General features: G+C 37.6%; 1 protein-coding gene across 1 annotated transcript in view; it reads left to right on the top strand.

Moving 5' to 3' along the window:
* The window catches only part of RPGRIP1L (RPGRIP1 like), a 124,046-nt gene that overhangs the window by 78,609 nt on the left and 30,120 nt on the right, over positions 1-15,317 (top strand). The window contains exons 20-22 of the mRNA XM_034788304.1: positions 1,093-1,173; positions 3,571-3,733; positions 5,676-5,773. Of these exons, the coding sequence (XP_034644195.1) occupies positions 1,093-1,173; positions 3,571-3,733; positions 5,676-5,773 (342 nt within the window). The remainder of the gene's footprint in view (positions 1-1,092; positions 1,174-3,570; positions 3,734-5,675; positions 5,774-15,317) is intronic.

The raw sequence follows: 15,317 nt of genomic DNA, 5'->3' as shown, positions 1-15,317 counted from the left end.
AAATTATAGTACCAATAATTACTATTTTAATCAGCTGAAGCCAGTTAACTAAAATGGAGTCTCTAACATCAGTTGTAAAATGTCCTGAGATGAGTGTTAAGTGTAGTTTATTATTTGTTAATATGGGTGTATTAATTATATTTGGGCTATATACAGTTACTTTCTTCTGTTCCTAAATGCATTTGATAACCTTAATTAATCATATTAAAAACATGGTATCAGTGTTGATCTTCAACTCTTCCTATTGTCAGTTAAATTTTAGTCAGAGTAAACTTTGTTTTGAACAGTAATAAATACCAAAGAGCATAAGTACAAACTAAGTCAGTCTATTGTAAGTTCACCATAGAAAATCAAATTCAGCACTGATCGAATCAAACTTTTTCAAAAGCCTGAATCTGAAAAATGAAAGTAGGAAGTATGTATGTTTATATGAAATATATAAAGCTTCCACTTAAATGTAACTTTAGTCACATTAGACTTATATAATTAATATAAACATATTTTGGAACCAAATTTATTCACAAGGGCCAATTCCCCCCACCCCTTCCTAATTTGTCCCCACAAATATTTGAATACACATTTTTTGCCATTTGGAGTCTGTATACCTGATTTTCAGGTATAATTTGAAGCATAAGGTTGGGATTTTTAAAGGGAGTTAGGTGCCCAAACCCTATTGAAATTCAGTAGGATTTAGGTGCTCAACTCCATTCTTTGAAAAGCCCAGCTTTGCTGTCCAAATGACCTAAATTGCTAGCAAAAGTAATATTAGTAGAAGTTTCCATTAATTAAATAAAAAGAATCAAAACAGTTTTTTGTATGGATTATAGCCCAGACATTGCAGCATTGTACTAGTGTAAGAAAATCAGAAATACGAATGGGTTAGAAATAAATGTAAACCTTAGTAGTCTATTTACTTTGTCTGGTTATGATGCACTCTGGTTCTTAGATATTCATGTGACCATTTTGACAATACAAATAATTGCAGCTGCAAAAAGGAGGCTTGTTTGAAAGCTGGGCTGAGTGTCTACCTTTTATGTGCTAATTTTATAATATCAGTTAAATATGTCTCCTTGTTGTGTACCAATACCTTAGAGCCCTATTGCTGATGAAGACAATGAAGAAATTTCACAGAAAATTAAGGCTGATACACCCACTGTTTCAAATGTTCCAGAGGTATGAGGTGGTTCAAGTTTTATGATGTCATATACCAATTTGCACGTGAGTTCTGTTGATATGTTGATAGCTGTAGCAGAAAATTCAATATCAGATTTGTTTAGTCATGCGCTAAGAGTAAAACTGTAATACAGTGATATCCTAATTGTTTGGTAATTAGAATTTTAATTGGTTCTCTTGATGAATAACTATAGTAGAGAAATTGACTAAGTGGTCAGAAATGAACTTGGTATCAACATTATCATCCAACTGCTGTGTGTTCATCAACTTCTAAGTAACTAGGAAATCCAAGATAAGAATCTAAGAGAAAAAAATTACTTTATTTTTGTCAGGCAGGTCAAATGAGTGTTTTAGTAAATGGTTTTATACAGGCATACAAGACATGTCATGTTGTATATTAAAGAATTGAAAGTACAGTGCCAAAAAGGATTAGAGTTCATGGAAGGAACGTGCATAGTGTTCCCATTATGGGCTGCTGTCCGACTTACTGCTTCTTTACATGGTATGTAGCCTTCCAACTGTACATGCAGAGAAAATAGAAAGGGGAAAAAAAATACATTTAACAGGCTAAGCCTGGATCAGTATTTGGATGGAGGACATTTCATTAAATGCATTGGAATATAGATGATTCAGTGACTGACATTATTTCCTCTCAACCACTACTAAGCTAGTAATATTCCTAATAATTCCTTATGCTTTTAACACTTGAATTAAATGCATCTCCTCCCTCCCTTTAAAGATGATCACTAGAAAACTACAAAAAAATTCCACCAACTGTGGAATATATGCTGAATATGTAAAATACCAAGGGTAAGAAAAATATTAAATACATAATTTATTTTAAACCTACCCTTTTCTTTTCTTTTATATCTCTTGAAATGATGGATAACCACCTTTTCGTTCACCTTTCCAGTGTATTACACTAGTGAAGTCACATTTGCCATTTCACTAAACTGGAGACTTTACTTTTCTCTGTTCCGCAGAGGAAAATAAGGATAATTAAATAGTTTTGCAAACCTGTGCAAGGATATTCATTTCTGGCACCTGACCTTCCTTCCCAATCTAAGACATTTAGATTACACCTCTCTTACTGCCAGCAGTGGCTGCAGCAGAAACTTGGCAGAAACAGTGCTCCTGACAGATTATCAGTCTGGTGAGCTAACAGAATAGTGGTTCAGTGCTCCTGATTTTACGTTCATATTCCTCTGTTTAAAGCTTATTTTGAGGGCAAATAAGCAAGCTAATTCCCCCTATTCACCTCAGGGGAACACATTTAAAGGGGTTTGGTTTTCCTGGCTGCACTCTTTCTGTTTGTTCCTCCTTCTCCCTTCAAGGCAGAGCAGGCCAAATAGAATGAGCCAACGACTACAAGGAGTTCCATCTGTTAGGAGATCATCTCATGAGCTGCAAAAAGGGAGTTCTGCCACTGCCACTGTTTTTCATAAAGAATGCTCCACTGGCCAAGGATTGTCTGGATCACACAGTGTCCCAGCTCTGACGTGTCTCCTGTGCCAATGGAGGGCCTAAAGCCAGCTTCATACCAGAAGAGAATTGTTCAATTGGTGGAAGAGTCCTCAGTGGCTTCTTAAAGTTAATTTGTTAGGCTGCAGTGGTCTAGAGTGGAGGGACTAACCTGGCCCAAGAATAGAATGGTTACGGGAAGCCTTGGAGCCCCATGCCTTCAATATTGTAGGAGGACAGGTGCAGCTCAAATGTCTGACTTGGGAGAGAAATCAGACCCAGAAAGAAAATGATCTGGTAACAAACTTTACTGGGCTCCCTATAGAGCAGATAAAACTTACTCCAGCAGAATTGGTGGGTGTAATATCCCTGATTTAGTACATATTGAAAAAGGTACCATGATCTGTGATTTCAGTGGATCTGAAAGGGGGGGGAAGAGAACTTTAGAATAAATTATAAACTAAAGGCTTCACTTACCCTAGATTTTTGAGGCATTAAATATGTAATTTTTAAACTGGCTCTTTTTTAGTGCTATTTGCAGTTCATGGAGACTAATGCAGTGCATAAAGGCTAATCAAGGTTATAAAATACCATCTGAATAATATTTTTTCTAAAAATAAATGGTTTAAAATACAAGTTAAATGTTTTGAAACCATCAGAGACAGATGCCAAGAGATTTTATGACTTATATCTTTAGAAAATGTAAATTGTTATGAATGTGTCCTTTTTACTCTGTCAGATATTTGTTATTGCAGTTGATAATTGATGAGCTTTTCATTGCTCTCTGTCCTGTTTAAGCTATATTGTTACTAATAGGTCACATATATAATGCATACTAGCCATAACTCTTCAAGTTTTAAGTCTCAGTAGCTTTTCCTCTTCTAGTAGGTATTATAAATACCACAGAATGTCTATAAATATACCTACTTATTTGAGGTTATACAGGAAAGAGTGGCAGATGATAAAGTAAAGGAAACTTCTGGAGAAATTCAGCAGGAAAAAGATGACCTCTCTCAGCTATCTGAGGGTCAGTTGGCTGACCAGAGCTCAGCTACTTCTGGAGATGAAACAGAAATAACTGAGGAATTGGAACCAGAAGGTAACTTTCATTTTTATAAATTATAAATGAATCTATTTAATTAATAAAGCTACCACTCTTTCCATTTTAAGCATTTGTTGTTAACAGTGGGAGCTACCTCATTATAAGAAGGTTCATGACAGAAATAATATGGTTGTACTTGGGTGGGTTTGTTGGTGTTATTTTTAGCCCAACTGGAAGCTATATAGTAATTGAATGCAAAAATTTGGTATCTGACCTAGTTTCATAAAATATTAAAGGAAACCTGGCTTCTGTTTTAAATGTCTTTATATTCTCCCTTCAGAAGAGTGACGTTCTAAAGAATATTTTAAAAAGTGTTCTCCTTTTGTCTGCAGATAACAGTATTATCAGAGATCATCTCAGAAAATGAGAGGGCAGTACATTTTATCACATCAGTGACTTCAAGTTGTTAGCAGCAGATTTATATACAGACTACAAAAGCCAGGTCATCCTGTTCTAGCTCTTATTTTAAGCTTAGTATCAGGGAATCAAGCTGAGTCCTTATCTACTAAATAAGGGCAGAAACAGGATACTAGATTTTTACATTCAATTGTTTATAGCTTCTTGTTAGGCCTTCTGTTCTCATTAGGAATGCAAAAATCAAGAGTTAACTCCCTTTGCTTTTTATTTTATTTATAATTCTTTTTTACTCCAGCAAAACTGAGCTGAAGGCTTTGTAGAAGTGTCTGCCTGAATCCAAGCCTAACCTGTTTCTGAGAAATTATTTTGCAATGTAGTAATTTATGTGCAAGCTGCTGAAATCTAAACAGTGGAAATCCACAGATTAAATCAATATTCCTTTTAGGGGCTGTCAATTAATCGCAGTTAACTGAAGCAATTCAATCAAAACAAATTAATTTGATTTAAAAAGTTAATCACGATTAATCATAGTTTTAATTGCACTGTTAATAACAGAATACCAATATTCATTTATTATAAAAATTTTTGGATTTTTTTCTACATTTTCAAATATATCGATTTCAATTACAACATAGAATACAGAGTGTACGGTGCTCACTTTATATTATTTTTACTACAAATATTTGTACTGTAAAAAAGATAAAGAAATAATATTTTTCAATTCACTTCATACAAGTGCAATCTCTTTATTGTGAAAGTGCAACTTACAAATGTAGAATTATTTTTTTACATAACTGCACTGAAAAACAAAACAGTGTAAAACTTAAGAGCCTACAAGTCCACTGAGTCCTACTTCTTGTTCAGCCAATCGCTAAGAGAAACATGTTTGTTTATGTTTACGGGAGATGCTGCCTGCTTCTGATTTATAGTGTCACCTGAAAGTGATAACAGGTCTTTGCATGGCACTATTGTAGCCAGTGTTGCAAGGTATTTACATGCCAGGTACGCTTAAACATTAGTGTGCCCCTTCATGCTTCAACTTGTAGATTATCTTTTTTGCAGTGCAAATATTTGTAATTAAAAAAAAATGAAGTGAACACTCTACATTTTGTATTCTGCATTGTAATTGAAATCAATATATTTTGAAAATGTTGAAAAACAGCCAAAAATATTTATAATAAATGTAAATTGGTATTCTGTTATTGTTTAATTGTGAAATTAGAACTGCGATTTAATCGCAATTAATTTTTTAAATAATTTGACAGCCCTAATTCCTATATTAAACTAATCTTTATTTACCCTGTTGTTTATCACAGGAGATTTGATACGATTGTATCTCTGTTTCCACCATCATAGCCATTAGTGTTTTTAGCAGATCAGAAGAAAAACAAGGTGACTTTCTAGACCATTTAATAGTCATTGATTTGCCTGTGTCATGGTCTGCAAATGATAAAAGATTTGCATGACTCTCTCAAACTATATTTATTAGAAAAACTAATATTCTGCGCCTAGGTTTCTCAACAAATCTCAAATGGACTACAAGTATAGAATTTAACTGTTTTTTTTTTTCCCCCTCGAACAGATCAAGATTATAGACAGGCAACTGATGCCATGGAATCAATAATAACTGACAGTGATGACTGTATTGTTCCTAGCCCAGTGTCCAAGAATATTAAACAGGTCAGTCAGTATATTTATGGCAATTAAATGCTTCTGTTTGGGAAATTATGTAAATCTAAGAAAAACATACTTTAAATGCGTCTTCCTCTAATATCAGCAGTGAGATATCAAGGGCTAGATTTTCAAAGAGCCTTCAGTTTGTATGTGTACCTGTTTTCAAGATGAAATAGGGAACTTGTGCACACACATCAGGTAACTTAGCCTAATGACCTGAATATGCATGCAAATAGAGGTTTTCTATACATAGAAATGAAGCTGTAAATTTGCAGTGATCTTCAAAACTTGAGCCTCAGGTCAGACAGTTACAGATCTGACTATGTAATACATGTGCAGATACACGTTTGTAAGCATAAACAAATAATATTAAAATTATATGCAGATATCTTTTGTGTCCAATACAACTGTCTTGCTTAGGAAGCATGTCCCTGCACCACTTCCCGCAGCTCCCATTGGCCGGAAACGGCGAACCCGTGTAAACAAACTGTCTCACGACCCGCCAGCAGAATACCCTGACAGGCCACGGGCCACAAGTTGCCCACCACTGATCTAGAGGAATCCCATTTTCAGTCAAAAGGAGTTCTGCAGGAGTGCTGGAACAGGCTTTGGTAATTTTTTGAATCAGATTTCAGTTAATGTGAATTTTAAGGGACAGCAGTTTTAGAAGTGTAAATGTTACTAGATTAGACTACTCTAAAATTAGCCTTTTAGTAATTAGTAAAGAAATGTAATTAATTTTTATGTGTTAATGAATCTAATAACTGAAGATGTTAGGAATTGTATAAATTCTAGAAGTTCTGTTCTTCAACAATGATGCCATTACCAAATTACAAGAAGGCTTATAGATAACTTGCCTTTAATGTTTCAAGAGATGGAGAGGCCATTTTCAGTGTACGTTCCATGTCAAATTATGTTGATTAAAACACTTGTTGATTAAAACACTACTACCAAAATCTTAACAGTAATATTTAAATGTGTTATTTGGTTAAAATATATTGCATTAATTAATTTTACGGTGCCTGCTCAGTGATACCAGAACCACACACAGTATCTTGTTCTATAGAATAAAAGTTATTTGTAAACAATTTTAGCAGTGGATGCTTGTGTTAAGATATTTCTGTAATAATAGTATCTGCTTTACAAGAATAGAATATGATTGTAATTAGAATTTATTAGAACATTAATACTTACAATTCTTGCTACTAAAATATTTGTGCTAGTCTAAACTACTGAGAAGCATAAATCTTGTTAGAAATTCTGCAGTTAATCTTATCGATGTGTGACTGCTGTGCTTTAAGTACTTTAATTTTAATTTTTTTCCAATTTTAATACTTACATCTAATCTTCTATAGACAAATTATTTTTAATAATTAAGGGTCTGGTTGATCCTCAACTCTTAAGAGTTAGGTCAGTAGGAGGTAAGAGGAGGAGTAGATTGAGAAAACGACCCTTTGGGGTGGGCACGTTGGAACTGGAGGCTGATTTGCGGAGAGGGAAACTGGGACAGTGAGTTTCGATGGGAGGGGAAACAGGTACTGACTGGGCAGGGAGAGTTGGACTGAGATCTAGTGGGGCAGGGGAAATTAGGGGAGAGGAGACCGATCTGATTAGGAGCTGGAGCAAAGGGGGAAAACAGGGATTGACAGGACAAAGAGACTAGGAGCTGGGGGGGGGGGGGGGAGGAGCTCTGAGATTGGACATGGAGCCCAGGGCGGGAGATTGGGACTGAAAGTAAGTGGGATGCAGAATGTAAACAGTGGGATGTAACTGGAGGCCAGGGTGGGGAAGAGAGACAGACAGGGTGAGGAGCTTGGAACTGGGACTTGCTGGACAAAGAGCTGGGGACAAGAAGTTGAGAGACTGGGGGGGAGTGGAACCTGGGAATGGCTGTATGAAAGAGATTGGGACTAGCATGAGAAACCTGAGGAGTGGAGACTGGGACTGGTTACATAAAAGAACGTGACTGAGATGAGGAGCCAGGGTGGGGGGGAAAACAAGACTGGGACAAGCACAGGTTGGAGGAGACCAGGCAGAAGGGTCACACTTGGGGAAAATGGGCAGAAGAGTCTATGCCCACTAGAGAACACCTCTCCAGTGTCTGGAATAGAATCCAAGATTCCTAAATCTCACCATTCCTCTGCTGTCAAAAATCTGTAAAAGCAACTGGTAAAGTGTTCCATCTTGTCTAGTGCTGGCCCACATGCAGGATTACAACCTACTACAGCTATTATTTACGCCATTGGTTGAAGTGGCAGAGGTCTGTGTGGTGGATCTACCATGCTGATGACCCGTGTGGGTGTCCGTGTGATGCCACATGATGGAATTTTTCAGTTTGCTTTTTTTAAAAACCTGGGAAATTACACATATATACACACACACACACACACTGTGTTGGGAGGACTTTGTTAATGTTGCAAAGTCAAGCACTCAGAAGCTAGAAAATGCCAGAATTAAGGTTGCATTAATTCAGGCTCCTTGTGTATGCATTATGTTGCAGCCTTTAATTACATGATGACATACAAAGACCCTGCCTCCTTCAGTGAACAGTATGGACCTGCTCTGGGGATGAATTGGGGGTGCGGGGTGTAGTGCAAGAGGCTGTTTTCTGTAAGAATCCTGCTTCATTCATTGCAGAAGTTGGAAAGCGTGGAGTGAAAGAGGCAGGGTGGTGCAGGATGAGAGGTTGTTCTCATGGTTATTGAATCCCTGCCTCTGCCACAGAATTCTGTGTGATGTGATTCCAGTCAAGTCACACCAAAATTTTCATAGTTGATTACTAATTGTGTTCCTTGTTTTCTGGGTGCCTGACTTGATGTCCTGCAGTCTGATTTGCAGAAGTACTGAGTACATACAACAGCACCTGCAGTCAATGAGAGCTGTTTTTGACATATATTGTAAAATGCTGCATAACGCTAAGTACTCTGAAAAATCAAGTCCTAAGTGTCTCAAATTGGACACCCAAAATTAGTGGATACTTTGGAACTTAATATCTCTGTACTTCCATTTCCCATCTATAAAATTGGAATAATACAGCCACATATAACAGAGATGTTGTAAAAATAATCTTTCTGGAGCATTAAGATTCTGTAATGATGAGCACCACAGAAAAGCCCATCAGGAAATTAATAGTTCTGGCTTCAGAGCAGGGTTTGACTAGTGTGAAATAAAATATGGCCTTGGGTCAGACATTGAATAATGAGGAAAAAACAAAATATTGAATAGCTGTCTATTAAATGAGCACCATCCATTCTGTGCAGTCAGGGGTTTTGGGGGGAGCAAATGATGTGTGATCATATAATAAAAGACTGTATCACAATGCATATGTACAGTAACTCGCTGTAGTTATGTTCCTGAAAAATGCGACTTTAAGTGAAACGATGATAAGCAAATCCAATTTCCCCATAAGAATTAATGTAAATGCGGGGGTTAGGTTCCAGGGCAGCTTCCCCTACTCTGCAAGCAGCAGGGGCGGGGGGGCTCAACCCTCAGCCCCCCCCCCCACTCCACCCAAGCCCCCACCCTTGACCCGCCTCTTCTCCCCACTTCCTCCCCCTTTACTTCGCACGCTGCATCCTGGCTCCTCCTCCCTCCCTCCCCTCTCTTCTAAATGCCGCAAGCTAGCTGATTGCCGCATTCGGAAAGCAGGGGAGGGAGTGGGGAGCCTGTGCACTGAGTGCTCACTCTTCCCTCCTGCCTCCAAATCGCCTCAAGCCAGCTGATAGCCACCAGCAGGAGGCAGGGGAGGGAGAAGGGGGCAGGCGTGCCGAGTCCTCACTCCTCCTGCCTCCCGCCTCCCTCCTGTCCGGGGCAATCAGGTGGCTTGCGGCGTTTAGGAGGGAGGGGGAGGAGCGAGGACTTAGCGCAGGCTCCCCCTTCCTCCTCCTTACCTCCTGCCCGGGGCAATCAGCTGGCTTGCGGCGTTCGGGAGGGAGGAGGAGCCTGCACACTGAGTCCTCACTCCTCCCCACTCCCTCCTGCCTCCAAAATGCCACAAGCCAGCTGATTGCCATGGGCAGGCAGCGGGGGGAGGAGGGGGAAGGCGCTGATTTGTGGGGTCTGCCGGCAGGCAGGAGACACTGGGGGGGTGGGGGTGGGCGTAGGGTGGTTACCAGCTGTGGAGAAAGCAGGCAGCCAAACAACAAAAGAGTGGAGCATTGCACAACTTCAAATGAGTATGTTCCCTAATTGATCAGCAACGTAACACCGAAACAGCGTTATGCAGGACAACTTTAAGTGAGGAGTTACTGTATAAGGGAGCTGAATTCAGGTTGCACAGGCAGCCTCTGACATTTCCTAACTTTTGAGGGCTTGATTTTGCTACCTTCATAATAATCTTTTTACATAATTTTTTTGTGTTTGATATATGTATATGACAGTGTACAGGTGTCTTGGTACCCCTATTGGGGACACAGAAGACCTGCCACACAGAAGACCTGCCACACCTAAAAGGAGGCTCCACTGAATCAGAATAATTCCTATGATTTCAGGGATTAATTTCCATCCAGAGTTCAGAGGCAGTTTATGGAGGCACTACTATCTATGAGCTAATTAAGTACAGCTCGGGCTACTTAGACCTCACACCTTGAAAGAATGCTGTGTTGGGCTGACCCGAAACCATGAAAGGGATCTCTGTGAAAACATAGGAGCTACCATTTATGATTTATATTATTGTTTTTTTCATTTATTGTTTGTTAAACTGCACAAAAGGAAAGTGCAGCTAGAGGCTTTCATCAGCCTGGTGCCACTTTGAGTTAAAACAGAACTCGTGCATTAATTGCTTGTCCATAGAGAGTAATTGTGTTTGAAACCTGAATCTCCAAGAAACTTTAACTCTTGTAATTCTCTTCCTGATCCTGTACTTCATGCAGAAAACCTGCCAGTGATTGTCTTATTTACACAGAAAGCACCAGTTCTCTCTCTGTGGCAGACACCATTCCCACTGTTCAAGAGGAGTAATTTCCATTCTCATGACCTCCACAATACCAGAGTACCCACCCTGTCCTTATCAGACCCTTGCCCCACTTCCATTGACTTTAAGATGTTGACAACACATTAAACTGATACTTAGTTTTTAATCAGCTGAAATGTTCACAGATCATTTTTCTTATCCTTCCTTATCTTTCTTCTAACTGCAGCACTGAGAGTCATTTTTCCAAAGAAGCTTTTTCACAATCTCTGTTTTCGTGGTGCAACTTTGCTCATGCACTCTATTGCATGTATTGTTTTGTGCATTTGTATAAATGATAGAATGTGAAAAGAGCATTTCCTTGACTTTAGCATGCAAAGGGGAGTTTCATGAGTAGTTTCTACTGTTGTTTGTATGCACAAGAGATAATAAAAATGGCTTGCACATAATTACACACACACAAGATAGAACAAGTTTGGAAAACTTGGTTCTGTACATTTTCTTTACTAAAAATGTGGTAAGTGTCTCCTAAAGACAAGGAGAATAAAGACTTTAATTTAGCTGAATAGACCTGAAGTTGAGTCTTTATAAAGTAAAGAAGTTAGTTCCTCGAAAAAAATTGACTGTAAGATTTCTAACTGTCTCGAGTACTTGAGTGATTTTTCCTGTTGTGTCTGAGAGGATTATTTGAGTGATATCACACTGTTATAACCTACCTGGGCTAAGTGACCTTGGCTTTTTAACATTCCAAAATGTGATTATCTACAATGGTCAATAATAGTCTGATTTGTGGTCAGACACTATCTCAGTAAAGCATGAGCAACATCTTATAATGTAACCAGCTACATTAAGCAATGTTTCATGCATGATTGGCTGCACATCTATTCATCATTTTTCACAGAGGTTCAGAAGCGCTACCTCATATCTGAATTAGAGAGAGATACCTAAGTAATTTTAATAAGTGGAACTGCATTATATTTAATTACTTAGTGAATGCCATAAAATTCTTTAATCTGTAACAGTGTGAACTAAAAAGGAAATTACTCATCACCATTAAGCCAAACAATGATGTAGTTGATGAACAAATTTAGAGTTGTACTGCACTACAGTTTATTTTATCAAAATGATTTAAGCACAATCATAAAAGATTTTCTGTTTCAGAAAGATTAGTTTATGGATCATTAGCATCTTCCTTTCCCTATTGATCTGTTCATCAGGAAACAAAGCAAATGTGCAAGAAGGTAGATAAGATTACTGAAGAACCTAGAAGTTTCTAAGTATTACATCAATAGATTTGAAATAAGGTTGGTGTTGGTGGCCTGGAGCATATAATTCAAAATTAGGAGAAAAATGGCTTCCTGTTTCTGAAAACTTAGTTAATTCAAAGAATACAATTTATAAAACTTAGATTGAACTAATTTTCTTTTAATTAAAAATCAGTACCTTACTTTTATGTCTGAGATAAATATCCTGCAATCATTAAAACACTGTAAATAAAACTTCTGATTTTTACAGATCATGCTAATTATACTGTGAATCTGAACTGCATGCCACACTGTTTAAGCCATTTAAGATCATACCATTTCTTTTTTGCATGTTGCAAATCAGACAGTTCATGGTTTTTTCTTAGATATGTTGATCATAAAAGGAATCTAACAGATTTTCCAGTACTTAGCTGTACTACTTGCTTCTTTCTCTTTTCTTCATGTCTATGATGTATAATTAATCATAGATTACTTCATTTTGTTTCATTTCATTTACAACATTTATGAGCTTCACTTTGTCGGTATGAAATGCTTGTCCCCTTCTTTCCTTTCCAAAGTGGCGTAATTAGTGTTAGCATCTTTTTTAACAGGCTACATAAAGTTTAGTGGCTGGATTAAATCAAGTCATTAACATAATGTGCTATACAATTTGCCCCTATCTCTTTTCGTTTCCAGTACATCAAAGTGCCACAGAGTGCCAGTATAATTGGGCCTTGCTGGCTTGTCAGGTTCAGTCAGGCTGATGGCTGCTGCTTTTACTAAAAAGCTTCCAGGCATGATAATTAATAGAGAAAAAAGTCAGGGAAATGTAAAACTTTGGACAGTTCTCTATGAATATTTCATATATTTGAATAATCCGAAGTTAACATTATCAATTTGATGTATAATACATTGATTAAAAGCCTTGTTTCGGATCCTCAAAATATACATCAAAACTAGGAATTTGCATTTGCTTTGGCATAGTCTAAAAAAATTAACAATTGCCTTTTCTCTTCCATCCCTCCTCCCTTCACCTCCCACCTCTGCACTTTATCATCTTGAGTAATAATATAGTTTTCAATTATCACAATAAAATTTACTGCTGTCAGCTTCCAAGTTATTTTAAAATGTGCCCGCAAGGCAATTACTGGCAAAAGCAATTTATACAATGGTGGTCCCGTTTTCCTTTAGGTATGTTTACATCTTTTTCTTTCATGGCAGATATGGTAAGGGCATTTTGCGTGCACTAATAGTAGTTTAGTGAAAACTGTCATAATCAGTTTCTCCAAATGAAGATCTCATGATGTAATTAATTTGGATGTTACTGTTAAATAACAAGAACCAGCAATGCCAGGTGGTTGTGGTTCTGGTGTTCAGTAAAATGTGTTGTGAAAGGTTGAACATCCATAATGCACACAGTGAAATGTGCATAGTAAGAAGCAATAAACACTTTTCAATTTTTAATATGCTCCTTTTGCACTGGCATTGAATATCATTTATGAATTGTATGCATACATCAAAGGGGAGAATATAGTTTTATCATTACAGTAGGTGTAATGGGCCTGATTTTCATTGGGGCCTTATCCTGGCTTCCATTTGTGCATACAGGTCCTCTTGCATGTGCATATACTATGAAGTATCACCCACATGTAAGATTGAAATATCTAATGTGATTGGATAGAACTTACCCACGTAAAACCTGGCACCTGCACACACAAACTTGCAAATACAGGTGTTACAACCCCAAATGGATTCATAGGTGTGCATATGCAGAGCTCTTCACACATAAGTGGAGGCTGGGGCCTGAAAATCAGGTACACTGGTCCAAATCTTCATCGAGTGTAAATCGGTACAGCTCCCTGAGTCAGTGGAGCTGTGCTAATTTACACCAGCTGAGGATCTGGACCATTACATTCAATGTTAAAAACATGGCTGCCTTCTTATGCTCCCCTCATCCTTCCCTCCTGCAGGACTATAATACATTCAGGTTACTCTGGCTGTATTTGCTTGAGCTCTAACTTCACTGGGGGTTGCTGGGTATTCAGCACTTTTGAAAATCTGACTACTTATTTAGGTGCCTAAATATAGATTTAGGAGTTTCTGATAACCAATTTTTAAAATCTCGGCCTGACTCTGTCATGTGAGGCTGGTGCTTGTACTTTGTCCAAAATTTCATAAGCCTTAGTCGTCTTTCATTTTCCACTTGTATTTCATTCATGATTTTTATCCGCTAGTAATACCTCTGTCTTGCCAGGATTTGACTTCAACCAGCATGCTCTCATCCAAATCCGGCCTCAGTCAGACATTGGGAAAATATGAACACCGTACTGGCATGTATGGTGAAGGAAGAAAGTGAATCCTTCATCCAGTACCATCTACCCCACTGAGGTTCTGAAAGCAAGCTATTAAAACTTCATGGTCACACATTTAAGAGAATAAGCATTAACCTATGACCATACTCCATCATTAAGAGGTCATGATTAGTTAATAAGATCAAAAAAGGACTAAAGCCAAAGTGAAAGGGTGAAAGAAGTGTGAAGAGTCCAGGTAATATCAAAATTATCTTTCAACAACCTTCTCAACAATCTACTCTGATAAAGGATTTGATGGACCCCACTTAAACAGATAAGGTACCAATGTCCACAAATTTCTTCAATGCACCATAGCAAGGAATGGGAATGAAGTGCATAGCAGTAAAAGGGTATTAGATTTCTAGAAGGCAAATGTCAGGAAATTGAAGTGTAATGCATACCAGAATTTAAAAGAATTAGCCAGTGAACTTACTGAACCACTGACAGCTGTTTCTGAAAAATTATGGAGAACTGATCAACTGCCAGAAGATTGAAAAATAATTAAATATGGAATCAACCTTCTGAAAACAAATCAGATTGTAGGAGTTACCAAATGGTATATGTTACTTCTGAATCTAGTGAAATAATGGAACAAATATTAAGAGGGAGGGGGCTGAGATAAAAAAACACCACCACTAAACATTTAAAAACTAATGGACTGTGAATGGTAGGCTGTATGAATTTCTGAAGAAATAATCTTGCCAGATGAGCTTAATTCAATTAAATAAATCAATTAGAAAATATTTGTAAAACATCTGATACTACAGTACATCATGAAATCTTCCCCTCACAACTAATTCAAATGGCTTGGATAGGCAGGCTAAAGAGCTTTCAACAACAACAAAAGTGATATAAGGAGAAGTTTCAAATAGCGTTAGAAAATTTATTTAATAGCTTAATTGATTAATGAGAAGATGGTGCAAAGAGATTAAGAAAATTTACTGGTGATATTGGGCAGAAATATTATAATACAAAGGTGCCTAGTGAGTTTAGAAATATGCGTAGAAAATAGTACATGATTTTCAACATGAAAAAACACAAGCTAG

Source organism: Trachemys scripta, chromosome 13, assembly GCF_013100865.1.
Source record: "Trachemys scripta elegans isolate TJP31775 chromosome 13, CAS_Tse_1.0, whole genome shotgun sequence".
NCBI classification, from domain to species: domain Eukaryota; kingdom Metazoa; phylum Chordata; order Testudines; family Emydidae; genus Trachemys; species Trachemys scripta.
This window is presented reverse-complemented; position numbering and strand designations above follow the sequence as displayed.